Below are 18,711 nucleotides of genomic sequence, written 5' to 3' on the forward strand. Positions count from 1 at the left end.
TCATTTTCTTCGATATGTTGTCGTTTTATCCGTCTGATAGTTGTTTTGCTTGTCTTCAGTTGACATTTATCGGGGGATGCGTGACGCCTCGGGCCCCTCGGCCCTTAGACCCGTTCGGCTACTCAGAATAATCATGTTGGACCGGTGACTCTTCAGCCACCTCACCTGCGGTCGCTGCAAGCTCGGACAGGCTGCACATACAGAGAAACGCCTCATTCGTCCCAACCTTAACAAAAAGGTGTGTTATATTAATTTATGTCGATGTTGCGACACTTTTAAACCCCCGTTGAAAAAACCGACCGTGAATCCAAGAAAAACAAACCCAAAAACACAATTCATCACCGCCCACCACGACGTTTTCTCTCAAGACGAACCGGTCCGGACGGTTCGGCCTTCGTCTGAAATGAGTCATCGTCGTCTTGAGATACGTCGGCTGTTTTCACCTGTCATCTGTCATGGTGCTCTGGAGACGGAGACGGAGACGGAGACACGCCCACCTGCAGCTCAGGTGTGAGGTGTGACCGAGAGGGTGTGACTTCACGCTCGTCTCCAAACCGAACTCCGACCGGTTTTCAGAGGACTCTCTGCCATCCTGCGTGTGTGAAGTCAAGTAAGTGCTCTTATTTTGAAACATTCCTGCAGTTTTTTTTACTAGAAGCTGGGAGACTTTTTGTCAAACTGTAATTTAAGAAGTTTAAAGTGTGCGATAAGATGTCTTTAGCTCTTCGTTTGTGTCCAGATGAGACAGTTTGTGCTTCATGTTCGTGTCTTGGTGTTAATCTACGAGATGTTTTTCATGCCTCCGGTGCATATTTCTGACACAACAGCTTTTAAAGCTTCGGGGCTCTTTGCACCGCTCACATCTCCTGTCTCCGCCTCCGTCCTGCAGCCGTTTCCAGCAGCCGTCACGATGCCTGAGACCGCGGAGTCCCACGCCGTCGCCCTCACCACCAACCGCAACTGCACCATCGAGATCACCAACGTCAGCAGCATTTTCTGCCTCGTCAACCCAAAGTAAGAAACTCATGACGGGCGGCGAGGCATCAAAATTTATCTAAATAAACTGACCCAGAGATTCAAAGAGACTTCTTTATACCAGGTTTTTTTTGTGTCTGTTTTTGGTTGATTTTTTTGTGTCTTTATTGTGACTCTGGGCGTTTGGTTGTTTTACTGATCGAGCGTGTCAAACTGGGACGTTGTTTTACACTTCGGGGCGTCCCAGTGAAGCTCCGCCTCCAGCAGCATCAGTTTCACCAATCTAATAAGATATCAAACATATTGAGCCTTTCACAGTCGACCACCTTGAATTAATACTCAGGACCTCGTCTCCCCTCCCGACTTTCAGGGTCCACATGGAAAACGGCTTCTCCTTCAGCCCCCCGCAGCCCACCGTGCGCACCACCAAGACCGAGGTGTGCTCCTTCACCAAGGACGACAACACGGCCTCGGGCGCCGTGGGCGTCCTGACCTACGACATGTTCGACATGCGCAATCGGCACTGCAACGAGATCATGGCCGTCATGTTCTCCGTGCCGTTCGACTACAACTTCTACAAGAACTGGCTCGGTGTCGGCATCTTCGAGCACACGCGAGCCTGCGACGATAAGCTCTTCGACTTCATGTACAATAAAAAGGATTTCACCAACTTTTTGCGCCACGAGGCCGACGGCTCGGGGGTGACGTACCAGGGCAGGATGTGCGACGTGAGGGGCTGCATGTCCAACGAGGGCAGAGCCATCGTTAAACTCGAGTTGTACGACAAGATGGGCTGATGAAATGCTGTCGGTGCACATTTGTCCCCAAACTGTCCGTCATTCTTGTCACATCGGGGTGCTTTAAACCAATAAAAAACAACAACAATCAAATCGACTTCTCGTTTTTGTTGCTTCTTTGTTTCGTCTTTCATTTGAGCAGAAAACGCTGCAACGCGGCGTCGGATGGCAGCACGTCGGCGTGTTCATCTCCTCAAGCAGACAGTGAAAAAAAAAAACACAATCACAAAAGTCCGAAGGTGCGGTTCGACGATGAAGAATGAAAACCCAACAAACCAGCTCGTAGCTTAGCAAAGAAAACAGATAACAGGTTGGCTGCACCCTCCGACCTCACGCCTCCGCTCGCATACCTGAGGCGAAGACAGGGACACGAGACGAGCGGGAGGCGTGTCCTGTGGGAGGAGACGCCTTTTGGATGCCTCGCATTCCCCGACGGGACTCGGTTCACATCTGGCTTCGGCAGAGCGAGCGACGCACCTGTGATCCGGACAGGTGAGCTGCCGCACTGCAGGTGGTTTTAATTCATCTTTCTACATCTTTAAAACGGTCTGTTAACCCTTCAGACTCTTCCGTCTGTTTGCAGCCTCTTTCTAAGCGACGAAGATGAGTGAATCAGCAGAAGCTGTGGCTGCCAACTTCATGAGCCGGAGAAACGTCACCATCGAGATCACCAACCTCACCAACGACTACTGCCTGATCGACCCCAAGTAAGTGCAACGTTAAAACTCGTTCGCCTCCGTTTGCCAGAATAAACGTGCAGCTTGAGTGACTTGGAGGTTTCCCTCTGACTTTTATTCCCTTTTTCTGTATGAAAAGGGTTTTCCTCGAGAACGGCAACTGCCACAGCCCCCCCCAGCCCACCGTGCGCCCCCTGAAGACCGAAGTGTGCAACTTCAGCAAGAGCAGCTCCAAAGCTACGGGCGCGGTGGGCGTCCTGACCTACGACCTGTACGAGAGGCATCGGAAGCGCGCCGACGAGAAGATAGTCATCATGTTCTCGGTGCCGTACGACTTCAACATGTACAAGAACTGGTTTGCCGTGGGAATCTACAACAAGGACAAGGAGTGCGACGAGAAGCTGTACAAGGAGATGTACTACAACAAAGAGCAGCATGGCTTCGTGCGCGCGGAGGCCAACGGCTCCGGGATCACCTTCGAGGGCAACAAACAGGACGTGAAGGCCACCATGTCTCCGCTGGGCCGGTCCATCATGAAGGTGGAGCTGTGGGACAAGCTCTTCTCTCCCAACATGTCGCAGCAGCACAACTGAGCTGATGTTTGTACACCTGTTCGTGCAATAAAACCAGAAACAAAACATGAGTGTTGGTGATCTTTGCAAAAAAAAAAAAAAACAAGTCGGGTTTAACTCGCGGAGCCGGTTAGCGTTTGTCTGCATGACTCATCGCGGTTCATTGATACGTTCTTGATTTTTAGCACAACTATAACGTCCAGTTGGTGCGAAGCGATTCACTCAAATGCGTCTTTTAAAAGCTTAAAACCTCAAGATTCACATTCAGATGGTGTAAAGCCTTAAAAGATATCCAACAATAAACAAACAAAATGTGTTCCAAGCTTTTAGTCTTTTTTTTTTTTTTTGTAAAACGGTGTTGAGGGATTTAAGGTTAAATCAGTGGTCCACATTCATTTTTTGCCTGTTCATGTTTTATAGGATTTTGCGAGCACTGTTGGATAATTAAAAACTGTTTGTTCGTAAAAACACAAAGACCCAAAAATATTAGGACAGGTTTGTGTCCCAGAACAGTGTCTTCTTCATTCCGATCCTCAATCATGATCACACGACCCCTCCAATTTTTCATGTGACCCTTTTCAGGGGCCCGACCCACAGGTTGGAAACCAGTGCAAATAAACTCCCCTTATGTGTAAGAGGCAGTTCAAACTATCTCCAATTTAAGCAGCTGCAACAGTTCATAACAGGCTGTTTCTCTGCAGCACTACAGTACTTTGATACTTTAAGTGCATTTAGCTGAAAATACTTCTGTACTATTATTTTGGTAGGATTGTGAATGCAGCACTTTTATTTGTAATGCAGTACAGTCAGATAAATCTCAGTATTTGTTCAATCTGTGATTATTTCTACATGCAGGACCTTTTGAACATTAATCAACTAAAGTGTGACTTCTCCGTGAAACATTGATATAATCTACAAAAGAAGAAATTCTTCACTAAATCACAAGATAAAATATAACATTTCTGAGATAATGAAGTCGAACATTTCCTTGAATGAGATGAAACTTCATGCTAACGAACCCTCCGGCTGCAGTGAGCAGTCAACACCACCGACACCCACCAGCTACGTGTGTTGCACAAGGACGCCATCTAGTGGTTGAAATATTTGGTGCATGTACGTCCTTTTTTTGTACTCAAACAGGATATCTGTGTATTCTTAAGGCAGTTTCTGATTTCAAGATTCAGTTTATGTTTCCTCTCGTTCTCTGAACTGAGAAGTTTTTCTTCGAGGTCGACGTTGCTTCAGCAGCGGGTTGTTTTTTTTAACAGCATCAGCAGTTTGTTCACACATTTTCCCCTCGGGGATTAATAAAGTGTATAAAATCAAAAAAAAAAAAAATCAAAAAAAATAAAGGAACAGTGAAGATCAAAGGAGGAAGTGTCATGAAGCAGACCACTGTTTACATCCTGTTTCCTACAAAAAGTTGGTGTTTGTTTCCTCAAAACAAATTCAGGGCAAAGGCAGCATAGCACTAGTAAAGAAAAAAAAAAGAAAAAGAAAAACAACAACAAGACGTTTGATAAGTGAAAGCTCACATTCAGAAAAGTATCAGTAGTTTTCTCGGTCCCGGTCTTGGTAGTAGACCGTAAATTAAAATGGATGTAGTCTCCGGGTTTAAGTAGTGAAGCCAATGTAGAAGTGACTTAAAGTGCAATACCACTGAGGGCCACTAGAGGCTGGATCTAAAAATAACTCCAATTGACAAACATTTCAAAAAGTCTCTTCCTTAAAAAAGTATTAAGTCAAAAAAAGGTTTTCCAGAAGTCATTATGGTGACATTCGCTTTGAGGTTTGGGGGCGGGTCTGGTTTGATTGACATCCCTGGGGTACAGTCAGGTTGCCTGTATAGGTGGGCGGGGCTTAGTGTCCTTGGGTTCTCGGTCAGATCCTCCCCGTATTGTCCAAATATGGTCACGTCCAAACCAAAATTTTGAGGACGTTGGTTGCCGCTCGGTCTGGGTCTTATTCATAACGTTAGTTGTAAATAAAATTTACTGAAGCGAGGTGATTCTTTCACTTTTTTATTTACCGAAACCTTTTCCTGAATTTCTTTTCGAGGAAACAAAACACATGGCAGTCTCTCCTGACAGATCACATTAATCATTTCTGTAGTGGTTATAGTTGTTTTTTTTAAGACAAACACGTTCTGCTGGTTTCCGTAGAAACGTGTTGGAAAGATCTTTTGTCCTGAACGAAATTAATTAGCCTCAACAACATAATTACTGTAATTACTCTTCGGGATCAGTCCGATCCGCCGCACCGCTCGTAAAAAACACTGACCACAGTGTTGAACCGGTCCTTCAGGTACTTCTCCAGAGTTTCCAGGGACATTTTTCTCACGTCGTACCCCCTGAACTGTTTCTTGGCCGTCGTGTTGACAGGTACGATCTCCTCGGTGCTGTTGCGGTCGTTGCGTCCGATGGCGGCGTACGTCGGGAAGGTGTCCTTCAGTTCTCCTGGAAGGCTGTGATTGTAGTTCGGGCAGCAGTAGGCGGACCACATGTACTCGGGCACCGCCACACGGTGGTTCTTTAGCCAGCGGTTGTTGCTCCGGTACGGGATGGCGCCCGTCACTAGGTGGGCCTCCCCGAGACAGTAGGCCGCCAGTGTCTGGTTGACGGTCTGCTCCAGGACCTCCCAGGGCCCGTCGTTGGAGCCCATCTTCTGGGGGACCACGTTGGTGAGGGTGAAGGTGGCGGAGCGGCCATCGTGGCTCCGGTGGTGAAGGCTGGGGTTCAAGTGGCCTCGAGTGTAGGTGCAGTTAATGTAGTCCAGGTCCACCGCCTGGCTGTCCACCACGTTCTGGTCCGGGGGCCCCGGCGGGAACGGGATCATGTTGCCATCGGCTCCTGGGTAGGCTAACTGTTGAGGAGGGAAGCAGCGATGCAGCTTTAAAGTTGATTCCATGTCCAACAGACCTGAAGCTTCTTTACACTACAGGGCCAAAATGATGTTGACACGTAAAACTGGATTTATACTAATACCTGCTTTAGGCGCTCAAGGTGTCTAAAACCTACGTAAGAATAGTGTGTATTTTTGACTTTTGGGGGACCTCCTCTCCCCCTCCTCTCTCCCTCCTCTCCCCCTCCTCTCTGGCCTCCTCTCTCCCTCCTCTCTGGCCTCCTCTCCCCCTCCTCTCTCCCTCCTCTCTCCCTCCTCTGTTTTATCTGCCCTCCCTTCAACTGACTCTTTCTCCCTCATGCATCCTACCTCTGCCACAGACACTCTCCTTTCTACTCTGTCTTCCTCTCTTGATTGTCTCTGTCCTCCTCCTCTCTGTCCTCCTCCTCTCTGTCCTCCTCCTCTCGGTGCTCCCAGAGAGACACTATGAGAGCGGCAGAAAGGAAATGTAGAAAATCTAACCACCCTGACGATCTGCTCACTTATCAATCTCTCCTCTATCTCTGCAGCCAAAAGCTCTTTCTACCAAACCAGAATTCAATCCTCATCTTCTAACCCCAAAAAGCTACTCTCCATCTTCTCCATGTTCTCCATGTTCTCCATGTTCTCCATGTTCTCCATCTTCTCCATGTTCTCCATCTTCTCCATGTTCTCCATGTTCTCCATCTTCTCCATCTTCTCCATCTTTTCCAACCTCCAACTTTTGCTTTCTCATGAACTCATACCAAAAACCCTGATTTGTTTTGTTAGCGGCAGATTAATGTTCACGGTATTGAAATGACACGTTGAGCAACATTTCCAAGTGTCTGCATACTTTTGGCCGTGTAGAGTCACAGACGATCCGATCTGAGAGTATGAACAGTTCAGTATTCTTTCCATGATCTAGAGTTAATAAACTGTGACCACAAAACAAGACACTTCTCTTTTACTGGGACTCATTTCCTCTATTTTCAAAAAAAAAAAAAGAGAATGGTGTTTTCTGTGATGCTGTAGGTTTAGTAATTTCATATCTCAGAACAAATGGTGATTTATAGTAATTAAAGCAAATCTTAACAAACATGTGAACCTGCACAGATCTTCTCTGGACTGTTTTCCCTCCATATCTAGTCTTTAATGCTCATTAAATCATTTTTATTTCTTTATATATATGTGCACATCTCATTCAGACGTCCTCACCTGTGGCTCATACTTCCAGTTGGCTGAGGGCCTCTTTCCTTCAGGCGCCGAGTACGAATAAGCCGAGAACCACGGCGAGCGTCGAGGTCGGCTGTACAACGTGGCGAACTGATACTGGTTGTAGTAGCGCTGGCAGATCGGGGTCCCCGTCAGACCTTTAGGAGGCCAAGACTTGTAGAAAAACTGCAGGCACAGAGAGAAATCCCCGACGTCGGCCGCACACGGGCAGCAGCCGGCCGCGAGGGCGGAAACCAGCAGGGCGTAGAAATGGGACATTTTTTGATTTACATCCACGGAAACACGTTGTTTCAATTCACAGACACGCTGCTGGGAATGAACTGAGAGCTGTTCCCTTTTCACCAGCACTCAGTAAAAGCAGAAGTTTTCTTTTACAGGAAACACGTTTGCTGAATTTGTCTAACGTCTGCAAATTTCTCTTCACGTGTTTCAAAACGAGGCAAATATGTACTTTGAATTATGACGCAGTTCCCATTTCAGAAATTTAAATATGACATTAATGGGTATAATGAAATTAATTCGTACATGTAGGCTACAACTCGCTTTAACGCTAAAGCTAAAGTGAACACTTTCACTTTTCTTCCAACAGTAGAAATTAATATTTTTGTTTTATTTGATAAATTATGGTATCAGAAATTACTTAAGTACAGGTACAGATATCAGAGTATTTAAACAGATTTTTAAACTATATGAAACAGGAAAAAGAGGGTACATTTTGTTTAGCTAAAGCTATCTCTGTAGCTATTATTTTAGCTTTAAGCTTTAGCCTCCGTTTTCTATTTCCTGCAATTATACTATTTTTTGTTTTCTATGGTATAATATTTTTTATGTTGAGAGAAGAGGGAAAAAAATCCAGACGCTGCGTATTGTGGCTTTTAAAATGTAAAAAAAAAAAGGTCATAACTACGAACAAAATGTGCTCTAGTTTCTTCAATTTCATTACAAAGAACTAGTTAAGTATAATTTAGCATTTTAACAGATTTTAAATTGCTGCTACATAAAGAGGTGACTAAAAAATGTAATTGACTTTTCCTTGGCACATTTTTCTTGTCTGTGGAGGATATATACAGTGGGTACAGAAAGTATTCAGAGCCCTTTAAATTTTTCACTCTTTGTTTCATTGCAGCCATTTGCGAAAATCAAAAAAGTTCATTTTATTTCTCATTAATGTACACTCAGCACCCCATCTTGACAGAAAAAAACTGAAATGTAGAAATTTGTGCAAATTTGTTAAAAAAGAAAAACTGAAATATCACATGGTCATAAGTATTCAGACCCTTTGCTCAGTATTGAGTAGAAGCACCTTTTGAGCTAGTACAGCCATGAGTCTTCTTGGGAATGATGCAACAAGCTTTTCACACCTGGATTTGGGGATCCTCTGCCATTCTTCCTTGCAGATCCTCTCCAGTTCCGTCAGGTTGGATGGTGAACGTTGGTGGACAGCCATTTTCAGGTCTCTCCAGAGATGCTCAATTGGGTTTAGGTCAGGGCTCTGGCTGGGCCAGTCAAGAATGGTCACAGAGTTGTTCCGAAGCCACTCCTTTGTTATTTTAGCTGTGTGCTTAGGGTCATTGTCTTGTTGGAAGGTGAACCTTCGGCCCAGTCTGAGGTCCAGAGCACTCTGGAAGAGGTTTTCTTCCAGGATATCTCTGTATTCGGCCGCATTCATCTTTCCTTCAATTGCAACCAGTCGTCCTGTCCCTGCAGCTGAAAAACACCCCCATAGCATGATGCTGCCACCACCATGTTTCACTGTTGGGATTGTATTGGGCAGGTGATGAGCAGTGCCTGGTTTTCTCCACACATACCGCTTAGAATTAACGCCAAAAAGTTCAATCTTGGTCTCATCAGACCAGAGAATCTTATTTCTCATAGTCTGGGAGTCCTTCATGTGTTTTTTGACAAACTCTATGCGGGCTTTCATATGTCTTGCACTGAGGAGAGGCTTCCGTCGGGCCACTCTGCCATAAAGCCCCGACTGGTGGAGGGCTGCAGTGATAGTTGACTTTGTGGAACTTTCTCCCATCTCCCTACTGCATCTCTGGAGCTCAGCCACAGTGATCTTTGGGTTCTTCTTTACCTCTCTCACCAAGGCTCTTCTCCCACGATTGCTCAGTTTGGCTGGACGGCCAGGTCTCGGAAGAGTTCTGGTCGTCCCAAACTTCTTCCATTTAAGGATTATGGAGGCCACTGTGCTCTTAGGAACCTTGAGTGCTGCAGAAATGATTTTGTAACCTTGGCCAGATCTGTGCCTTGCCACAATTCTGTCTCTGAGCTCCTTGGACAGTTCCTTCGACCTCATGATTCTCATTTGCTCTGACATGCACTGTGAGCTGTAAGGTCTTATATAGACAGGTGTGTGCCTTTCCTAATCAAGTCCAATCAGTTTAATTAAACACAGCTGGACTCCAATGAAGGAGTAGAACCATCTCAAGGAGGATCAGAAGAAATGGACAACATGTGAGTTAAATATGAGTGTCACAGCAAAGGGTCTGAATACTTATGACCATGTGATATTTCAGTTTTTCTTTTTTTAATAAATTTGCACAAATTTCTACATTTCTGTTTTTTTCTGTCAAGATGGGGTGCTGAGTGTACATTAATGAGAAATAAAATGAACTTTTTTGATTTTCGCAAATGGTTGCAATGAAACAAAGAGTGAAAAATTTAAAGGGGTCTGAATACTTTCCGTACCCACTGTACATATATATATATATGTATATATATATATATATATATATATATCCTGCCGCGGGTCACGGCAGGTCACGGCAGGCCAGATGTTTTCTATTGTTCACCGCGAGGTCGTAAGAACAGCTGATTTGTAAAAAGAATATTGTGTTACAGTTTGAGGGCGGGCTCTCTGGGAAAACTATTTGCCTTTCCTCTCCGTTAAACTACACAATATCTGATCTGAAGTCCACCGCTCATGCAGCCCTCCCTCGTTTCCTTATGTAACACCATAATCGCCGTTTGGATTCTTTTCCCACACGGACGCTGAGCTCCACTACTTGAACAAAGACGGCCAAAAGAACATTCTGCACTGTTTCAGGGATTTAAGGTACGTTATGTCTTTTCTGCAACACACAAAAAAAACTTAAACAGAACTTCTGAAAAAGAGACTCTGCAAAGGGGGATTCCTCTTTTAGCTTTCTCAACAATTGACATTAAAAGAAAATTGAACCCTTTGAGGGCATGTTTTCCTCTCTGTGTTTTCAGCTGGTTAGTAAGCTGCTGAATGCAGATGAGATTAGAGATGGTAGTAACACCGGGCTTCAGGCGGCACATGGACTCGTCTGGACTTTGTTTTGTTAAGCAACATTTTATGTTTCTTTAGAACGTGCACTCTCGCCGACTATGTTTCAGGTGCACGTCCGTAGCCTCAGGTACCATCTAGGAAACGGGGCTCAAGAGGTATTAAAATCCAGAACTATATTTTTATATTGAATTCTCCACAGTGTGTTTCAGAGTTTGGGGCTCTCTTTCCTACCTGTCAAACTACACATGGAGCTGATCCAAGGTACCATTACGCAAACAACCCTTTCCTCATTTCCTTACGTAATCACTGTTTGAATTTTCTTTCCACACAGACCCTGAGCTCCACTTGTCCTGGGACGGCTGAAGGAAAGTTTCACCACTGTTTCGGTGATTTAAAGTAAGTTATTACATCTCCTGAGCCTGGTTCTGTCGGAGGTTTGGTCCAGTTAAAAGGACATTTTTCCCTCCCACTGCTGGAGGTTTTCCTCCCTTAAAGGGGAGTTTTTGTCCTGAATAGAAATTGTTGAATTGTTGGGTTCCTTTCCTTATAATATTGTAAAGACTTTACTGTGTTAAGAACCTGTTGTGTTGTGATTTGGAGCTCTAGAAATAACATTGAAAGGAAGGAAACGTGAACAGCTCGGTTCGTTTCGTCTCAGTGTTCTTCGACTTGTTAGTAAAGTCCCTGCTGAATGCGGATGATGAGATTAGAGCGTGTATTAAAACCGAGGTATTAGTCAGAACAAACCCTCCACTGGACTAGAAAAGGGGCCTAAAGAGGTCTAAAAATTCAGAACTATATTTTTACATCTAAACTAATAGCGAGTCTGATACGTACATTTTTGCCGACATTCAAACCACTTCGTACCGTCTCCTTTGTGGAGGTGGCCGAGGAGCCGGCTCCAGTTTCTTACTCTTAGGTCAGCTGTTTGTCGTCTATTTGGGCTCAACTCTGTGCAACACCGTCATTTTTTTACTGCAGAGATGGTCTGAAAACGTGCAGCGCTCCCTTTTAACCGATCTGCATTGACAACTATTATTACTACAAAATGAATGGTTAAATGATTGTTTTATTCCTTTCCTCAGAGTTAATCCATGGGGAGCATCCCGGGAGCGTCTCTCCTTCTGGTGGTGAGTTTGTTCCTCCTGAAAAGTCCTGGTGTCCAAGGTGGGAAGATCCTGGTGTTCCCGGTGGACGGCAGCCACTGGGTCAACATGAACCTGCTGATCGAGAGCCTCCACGCCAGGGGCCACGAGGTCACCGTGGTCCGCACGGCCACCAGCTGGTACGTCAAAGAAACCGCCCCGCATTACCGCTCCATCACAGTCACCTTACCCCAAGCCATCAGCATAGAGGAGCAGGACTTCTTCGTGACCTTCCTGGTGAAGATGCTGGCGATCCAGAAAAACGGGGTGTCCGTAATGGGCTTTGTGAACTTCTACTGGGAAATGCTTGGCGCTCTGTCAAAAATCCACCAACAGGCCAGCATGCTGGGGGTAGAAATATTTGAGAACAAGACTCTGTTGCAGAACATTCAGGACACTGAGTTCGACGTGGTTCTTCTGGACCCGGGGCTGCCCGTAGGAGTCCTGATCGCACATGAACTGAAGCTGCCAACAGTTTTTAACGTGCGATGGATCACCAGCGGAGAGGGACATTTTGTGGTAGCTCCATCTCCGACGTCATATGTTCCGACATCCGGATACGCCGCATCTGACAAGATGACCTTCGGCGAAAGAATCACAAACGTGTTATACTACTTCCTCAACACATGTATCGACAAGCTGGTAGTGTGCCCTCACTACGATAAACTGGTCGACAGGTACTTTGGTCCAGATGTGAGCTTCTATCACCTTCTTCAAGGTGCAGACATCTGGCTCATGAGGGTGGACTTTGTCTTTGAGTTCCCTCGGCCCACCATGCCGAACATCGTCTACATCGGTGGATTCCAGTGTAAGCCGTCTAAACCTTTACCGTCGGAGCTGGAGGAGTTCGTTCAGAGTTCGGGAGAGCACGGCTTTATCCTGATGTCTTTGGGGACGCTGGTCAAAGGTCTACCTATGGAGATTACTTCGGAGATCGCTGCCGCTTTCGCCCAAATACCTCAAAAGGTCATATGGAGGCATGCCGGCGAGCGCCCCAACAATTTGGGGAACAACACCCTGCTGGTGAAGTGGATGCCTCAGAACGACCTGTTGGGTCATCCAAAGGTCAAAGCCTTCGTGGCCCACGGTGGCACCAACGGGATCTACGAGTCCATCTACCACGGGGTGCCAATAGTAGGCATCCCTCTTCTGTTCGACCAGTTCGAGAACGTTTTGAGGGTGGAAGCCCGAGGAGCCGGGAAGGTGGTGGACGCAACTCAACTCACCAGCCAGAACTTTCTGGAAACGCTACAGGAAGTTCTTCACAATCCCTCCTACAGAAACAACATGAAGCGTCTGTCTGCTCTCCATCGGGATAAGCCGATGCATCCTCTGGACACGGCAGTTTACTGGGTCGAGTTCGTGATGAGGCACAAAGGAGCTGCACATTTAATCACCGAGTCCTATAAGATGTCCTGGTACGAGTATTATTCTGTAGATGTTTTCTGCTTTTTGTTGGCAGTCCTGTTGATGCTGACCGCCATGGTAGTTGGATCCATACGATTCCTGTGCCTTCGAATGTGCAGGAGGAGAAAACCAAAGCAGGAGTAACTCCTCAGATGAGGTTAGCACTAATTATAATGGACAAATTATCTTATTATGGAGTTCTATAATGACCAAACCCAACAAAAACTGATTCTACTGACAGGTGCTATCTGAGAGTCCAAAGCTTGAGACCTTCATCGTTGTTCAAAAACGATTAAAAAAGACATCAGTGAACCACACTGTTGCACCTTGTTATGTTCCTTTATTACCGTGAACACACTGCAGTTTATTTTGAATGACATCCCGCTGCTGCAAAAACTTACAAGCACACCATGTGGATTCATCCGCACCTGAAAATAGTCCCCAACAAATGTACTTTTTCCTCTTATTTGAGTGATGTTTGCTAGAATATTAAATGCCCAGCTGTTTTAGTAAGTATCTAAGCCTGTAAGACATGAGTTGATAATCCTAAATAACACCAGCCTTCACCTTTAAATGATGTATTTTCACACATAAGTTAAAAAAAATGTGGCAAAGCTGAAGATATTTTCAAAGGAAAATTGTGTAATTCTGATATAAAAACTGTGTGCGTGTAATTTGTAATACACTATAACAATACTGTAATAGCCACCAAAACATTTTTTTTAATTATTTAACTCAAACAGTTACAGATCTGAAATTTTACAAGGTATAAAAAAATTTACTAATCTGCTTTCTTTTGATTTGATATTTTTTAATAAAATTTTGTTTAAATGCTTTAATGTGTATTCTCACATGACAACAAAATATTTTATTAAAATACATCAGAGAAAAAACTTCTTTATTCCCCACAATGAAATATAGGACTGTCACCAATAGCACAAATTTTCAATAGTACATCTAGAAAATTACCAAACATACAATTGATTTACCACACAAGAATAGAAAAGAAAGTGTTTTTAGATGTGCTAAATGCTCTTTTCACAGATCCATCTGTGCGGTATCTTACAGGATCCGTCCATCCAGGACCTGAGAGCGTTTTCACTCGTGTCTATGTGTCCGCAGTCTTCGCCGAGAGGGTCGTCCAGCTTCCAGTCGTCGGGCTCGGTCCCGACTCCTGGTCTGCTCAGCCAGAACCTGGACGAAGAGTGGTGGAAGAAACTGATATAATCCTCAAAGTAAAACCACCACTAGACTATAAATGTGTTGATAGCTGCTAATTTGCCCCAGTGGCCACTTGCAGTACTGCAACGAAATGTCACAGAAAATGACAAACTGTATATACAGTAAGTTTATATGTACTTGCACTCACTGGTGAATGTTTTTGGGCTGCAGGGGATTTATTTTTGTTGCAATAACACAAGTTACCACTCTGAAAAATTAGCAGCAAGGCTAAGTGGCGATGACGTATACAGCTCTGTGCATACATGTGTAAAGAGTGCAAATATCCCTCCCATAACCATAACCTAGCAGCCGTATTTAAGCACTTCTACCTTCAAGATGTTCAACCGATGTCAGAAGTATTCACATAAAAGCAGAAATTCAGGATTTAAACAACACTGAGGGAATATGGTGCAAACGTGTTGCTTTTTTTTTTTTTTTTTTTTAAAGATTTTCAAAAGCCAAACACCAAAATTTAAAGGATTGAATCAATTTTCTTTGACTTACTGGACCTTTGAAGTGACTGGGCTGCCGTCCACCCAGCGCCACTCACCCTCCACCTCCGCATCCGTCATCCCGATCCACAGCCTGCCGCTGCTGTGCTGCAGAGCGTGGCCGGTTTCAGAGATGAAGCTCTGCAACGGGAAAAGAGAGGTGATTTTCAATACTGGCAAACTGATTCCCGCTGCCACATGTTGTCTTCTGCCTTTTCATGCTCTACCTGCTCTGATTGGCTGTTGACGATGAGGAGGTCGCCCCCTTGTGTCCGGCACCAGGCTCTGCTGGAGCTCCAGGTCAGCAGCCGAGACGAGAAGTAGTAGCACCTGGCCTGAAACAGTCGCCAGTTGTCGGGACATTTTCTGCAAATTCGCTCTGTGAAGAAATATCACGGAGGTGAACTAGTAGTCGAGAGCGACAATTCAAATTAACATGGAGGAGAAAAACCTCAGTTCACCAAGTCCAACTGTACGATATATCATCTATATTATCCTTTTCCAAGTACTCCATGTTTTTATGGCCGCACCACTTAACTGAAAATATTTTAGATGTATTTTGCATCATTTTATGCACATTATATTATATTTGAAAACCTTTGAATTTCTACAGAAATTGTAAAAATATTTGTATGTGTCTGAACAAAATTTTGTTGAGCTCAGTGATTCTCATTTTTGAACATTATTGTAAAAATGTGCTTTTAGCTTTTTTAAGAAAACTTCTTAAAGTGAAACTATTTATATTCTGTTTTTAAAGATTTAGATCTTTGGTTGGAAGTAATGGGCTTCGGGAAGCTCAAAGACTAACACATTGGTTTTAGTGTTTTTGTGATTTATTGACAGGAAGTCAATGTTCGGTCTGAATCCAGAATAATCCGTCTGGTAAATGTGTTTCTACGCTGTTAATGCTTAGATCTGCTGAGTAGGCGGCGTACCGTCGGTGTTCTGGTTCACCACGGGGCAGTAGAGGTCGAGAAGGCGGTAGGCCTCGTTGGCCGAACGCCCGTCGGCCTCCTTCTGTTTCACCTCCTCCGTCCTGGTCCTCTCCCGCTCTGCTGCTCTCGCCAACGTCGTGCTCAGGTTCTGGTTTTGTTCTTGAAGCTTCGATAATGTCTCCCGAAGCTTCGCGTTGTCTTCTGACATCTTTGAAACCGTTCCGATCTTCTCGCTCAGATTCTTATCGAAGCTGTCGTTCGTTTCCGCCAGTTCTCGATTCGCCTCCTTCGTCCGAAGCAGCTCGTCTCTCAGGAGGTCGTTCGTCTCGGAGAGTCGTCGTTTCTCCTCTTCCCGCCGAGCGTTGGAGCCGACCAGCTGTTCGATGGTTTCGGACGTGTTCAGCTTCTCTTCCTCGTGCGTTGCCGTGACGCGGACCAGCCGCTCGTATTCTTGCACAAGCTGTAAATTTGTGTTTGTTAGATTCACGATTTTCTCCGTTAACTCGCTGCTTTCCGAACTCAAGGCGGAGTTAACGGACGCGAGGCCGGCCGAGGTCTTGTTGAGGAGTTTGGTCCGTTCGTCCAGCCAGGAGCGCTGCTTCTTCAGGACTTTGTCGTCTCTCCTCACGTCGTCGTTTGCTCTGGTAAGCGCGAGGTAGCTGCCGCTGATGTTCTGGGAGTCCAGGAGGCTTTTCCATCCCAGCGAGCCGTCTGATTCAGTGACATCTGAAAAAAGTACACACCGGAGTTATCAACGAAAACGTGCCAGAAAATATTCATTCACGCTCTTTGAAAATAATAGTTATAATAAATAATAGTCGGTATATCATAGTATATTTAGTGGTATAATGTTGTAATAATGTAATATTCAATAATAGGTATACGTTAAATTATATTTTTGGTTTTGTGCAAAAGATCAACACCTTATTTACATAAAAATTTTCCACACATATAAACAACGAAGCCAACGAGCATTTTCTTTTTCAAGATATTGAACTATTTTCTCTCTTTTTTTTTTTTAATCTTCAACTTTTTTCTGAAAACAAGCTTCCGTTTCATACGTTACTCGTTTTGTTTTTACGCCCCACTTTTAGCCAGAAACTTGTACCTACACAGGACGGAAAGTGCGACGCAGCTCGCGAGCAGCAACAAGCAGAACGTCGAGAGGCCGACGACCAAACAGGAGCGACGGCAGGCCGCTGTGTTTCTGATCTTCAGGCAACCTGCAGCTACAACAAAGTGAGTTTTGTTAAATTACATTATTAAACACTTATATCTGCTTACAACTTCATTATAAAGTGTTATAAACTATTGATTATATGTTCTTATGAATAACGTGTTGTTGAATTACTTACATATTTCCTGCTCCTGCTTGGTTGAAGTCGCCAACGTCGAACCTGGTGTCGGATTATTAATCCAGGGGAGCCACTTGTGACCGACCATTTTCTTTACCTGTACAACATCGAAACCTTTAGAATTTATATCCAAACAAACCCTCATAAGATAAATATAAGATATTAAACTTACAGTGAAATGACATATTAACGCTGTGTTTTGGGTTCTTTAGGACCACAGGTCAGGATTCATTAGAAAACACTGAATGCCCTACTTGTTGGTCTTAATCAGCCCACATGGACTCGGTGGGATGATCAAGTTGTCTAGACATCAAACAAAGACAGAATGAAGAGGAAAACAAATATTTCAACTGCTTCTTCACCCGCAGACACCAGAAGTGTTTCTGTGTGGTTTTCCTGTTATGTATCATAAAACAGCGTCTCTTTAGTGCTTATTTATCCTGAATACATATTAGACAATTCACACAGAGTTTGAGGGCAGATGTTCTTTCTTAGGTACTTCATGACAAACAGATTAAGATTTTACATGCAAAACATTATAGGTGATAATAGTAAATATGATAGTATATTTATTATAGTGTATTTAGTAGTATTATGTAGTATATTATATTTTTGGTTTTGTGCAAAAGATCAACACTTTATTTACACACAATTTTTCCATACATATAAACAGCCTATATGATATGATGCTTGTCATAGGAAATACATCTTTTTATATTAGTAATAATCTAATAACTTTCTTTCAGTACTATTTTCACTTTTTCTTCTACTTTTGAAACTTGAAGCACATTTTTCTGACCATACAGTTCTGCTTAAATAAAATTATAAACGCTTGAAATGTTGCAAGTTTAAACTGTTGTATTTTTTTTTTTTTATAAGAATAATATTTGAGTGTTTGAAGTAATTGTTTCACTCTTTTCAGTGTTTTCAGACTTAAAACTCATTTAAAAATATATATATTTTAGATCCCACAAAAAAAGCATCAGTATGTCAGCAACTTTTACTTTTGATACTTTAAGTATATTTTCCTGCTGATGCTTCATTACCCTCATTTTATACTTTTGTGTCATTTTTCATGTAGTATTTGTACTTCTAATGGAGTATTTTTTGCATTTAGAAAACACTTAAAAACACATGAATTTACAGCACAGACCATAAAAAGATGTGCAGACATCAGGCCTCACCTCAGATGATCTCAGCTGGTCGTGTTTTCTGCAGTTTGTCCTGATGGTTGTTTCATACAGTAGAAGAACCGCTGCAGACTAACAGCATCAGTGACTCCACGGCTCTCTTATGGCCCTTTCTACCTCCCCGTCGTCTCACCTCAGAGAAGTGGAGATACTCTAATAACGGTCAGCTCTGTTTGATGCTTCCTTATCTCACCCTGAACAATAGTCATTGAAGGCACCACTGTATGTCACTGTTTGGCTTTTTAAACGGCATACAGAGCTCCTCATTTAGAAAGTTAATGACTTCATCTCATCTTACTTGGTGGAGCTCCTTCAACGGTTTAAATGAACCTCCAGCAACGAGTCACACTGCAGTTGACGATGCTTAAAATATGGAAGTTGCTGCAAAGAAAGCTACAGATTCCTAAAACGTGGATGCACAGAGGATTAAAACAATCAGCAGAGTTTAGATTAGTGTCAAACATTCAGCTTCTGACTTAAATGTGAAAGATGGTCATGGTCTCCACTTCTGTTCCTCAGTTATGGTGCAGAATAATGGACAGAAAACGGTTTTCTGCAGATCATTACAGTGAAGTTGACCTTTAACCTTTTG

General features: G+C 43.8%; 3 protein-coding genes, 1 long non-coding RNA gene and 1 pseudogene across 5 annotated transcripts; 4 read left to right on the forward strand and 1 right to left on the reverse strand.

Moving 5' to 3' along the window:
* Window positions 1–523: 523 nt before the first annotated feature.
* LOC138204519 (DELTA-actitoxin-Aeq1c-like) lies at window positions 524–1,865 on the forward strand. Its single transcript, XM_069159811.1, has 3 exons — window positions 524–610; window positions 890–1,014; window positions 1,346–1,865. The coding sequence occupies exons 2-3, from the start codon at window positions 911–913 to the stop codon at window positions 1,770–1,772; spliced, it is 531 nt and encodes a 176-aa protein (XP_069015912.1). The 5' UTR covers window positions 524–610; window positions 890–910; the 3' UTR covers window positions 1,773–1,865.
* A 343-nt stretch (window positions 1,866–2,208) lies between these two features.
* LOC138204521 (DELTA-stichotoxin-Hmg2b-like) lies at window positions 2,209–3,087 on the forward strand. Its single transcript, XM_069159814.1, has 3 exons — window positions 2,209–2,264; window positions 2,356–2,479; window positions 2,589–3,087. The coding sequence occupies exons 2-3, from the start codon at window positions 2,376–2,378 to the stop codon at window positions 3,040–3,042; spliced, it is 558 nt and encodes a 185-aa protein (XP_069015915.1). The 5' UTR covers window positions 2,209–2,264; window positions 2,356–2,375; the 3' UTR covers window positions 3,043–3,087.
* A 703-nt stretch (window positions 3,088–3,790) lies between these two features.
* Window positions 3,791–7,402, reverse strand: LOC138204509 (endonuclease domain-containing 1 protein-like). The gene is made up of 2 exons (XM_069159803.1): window positions 7,099–7,402; window positions 3,791–5,883 (listed from the first exon to the last, which is right to left on the reverse strand). The coding sequence occupies exons 1-2, from the start codon at window positions 7,372–7,374 to the stop codon at window positions 5,263–5,265; spliced, it is 897 nt and encodes a 298-aa protein (XP_069015904.1). The 5' UTR covers window positions 7,375–7,402; the 3' UTR covers window positions 3,791–5,262.
* Window positions 7,403–10,074: 2,672 nt separating this feature from the next.
* On the forward strand, window positions 10,075–13,760 carry LOC138204634 (UDP-glucuronosyltransferase 1-2 pseudogene; annotated as a pseudogene).
* Window positions 13,761–13,900: 140 nt separating this feature from the next.
* LOC138204635 (uncharacterized) lies at window positions 13,901–17,720 on the forward strand. 2 transcript variants are annotated; one of them, XR_011178808.1, is made up of 3 exons: window positions 13,901–14,799; window positions 16,669–16,813; window positions 16,957–17,720. It is a non-coding gene; the product is annotated as an uncharacterized lncRNA (long non-coding RNA). The 2 variants fall into 2 exon arrangements; XR_011178807.1 differs by lacking the exon at window positions 13,901–14,799 and adding an exon at window positions 15,468–16,218.
* The last annotated feature ends 991 nt before the right edge of the window (window positions 17,721–18,711 follow it).

Source organism: Embiotoca jacksoni, unplaced genomic scaffold, assembly GCF_022577435.1.
Source record: "Embiotoca jacksoni isolate LCO1_2020_lvr unplaced genomic scaffold, fEmbJac1.0.p SCAF_26, whole genome shotgun sequence".
Classification (NCBI taxonomy): Eukaryota; Metazoa; Chordata; class Actinopteri; family Embiotocidae; genus Embiotoca; species Embiotoca jacksoni.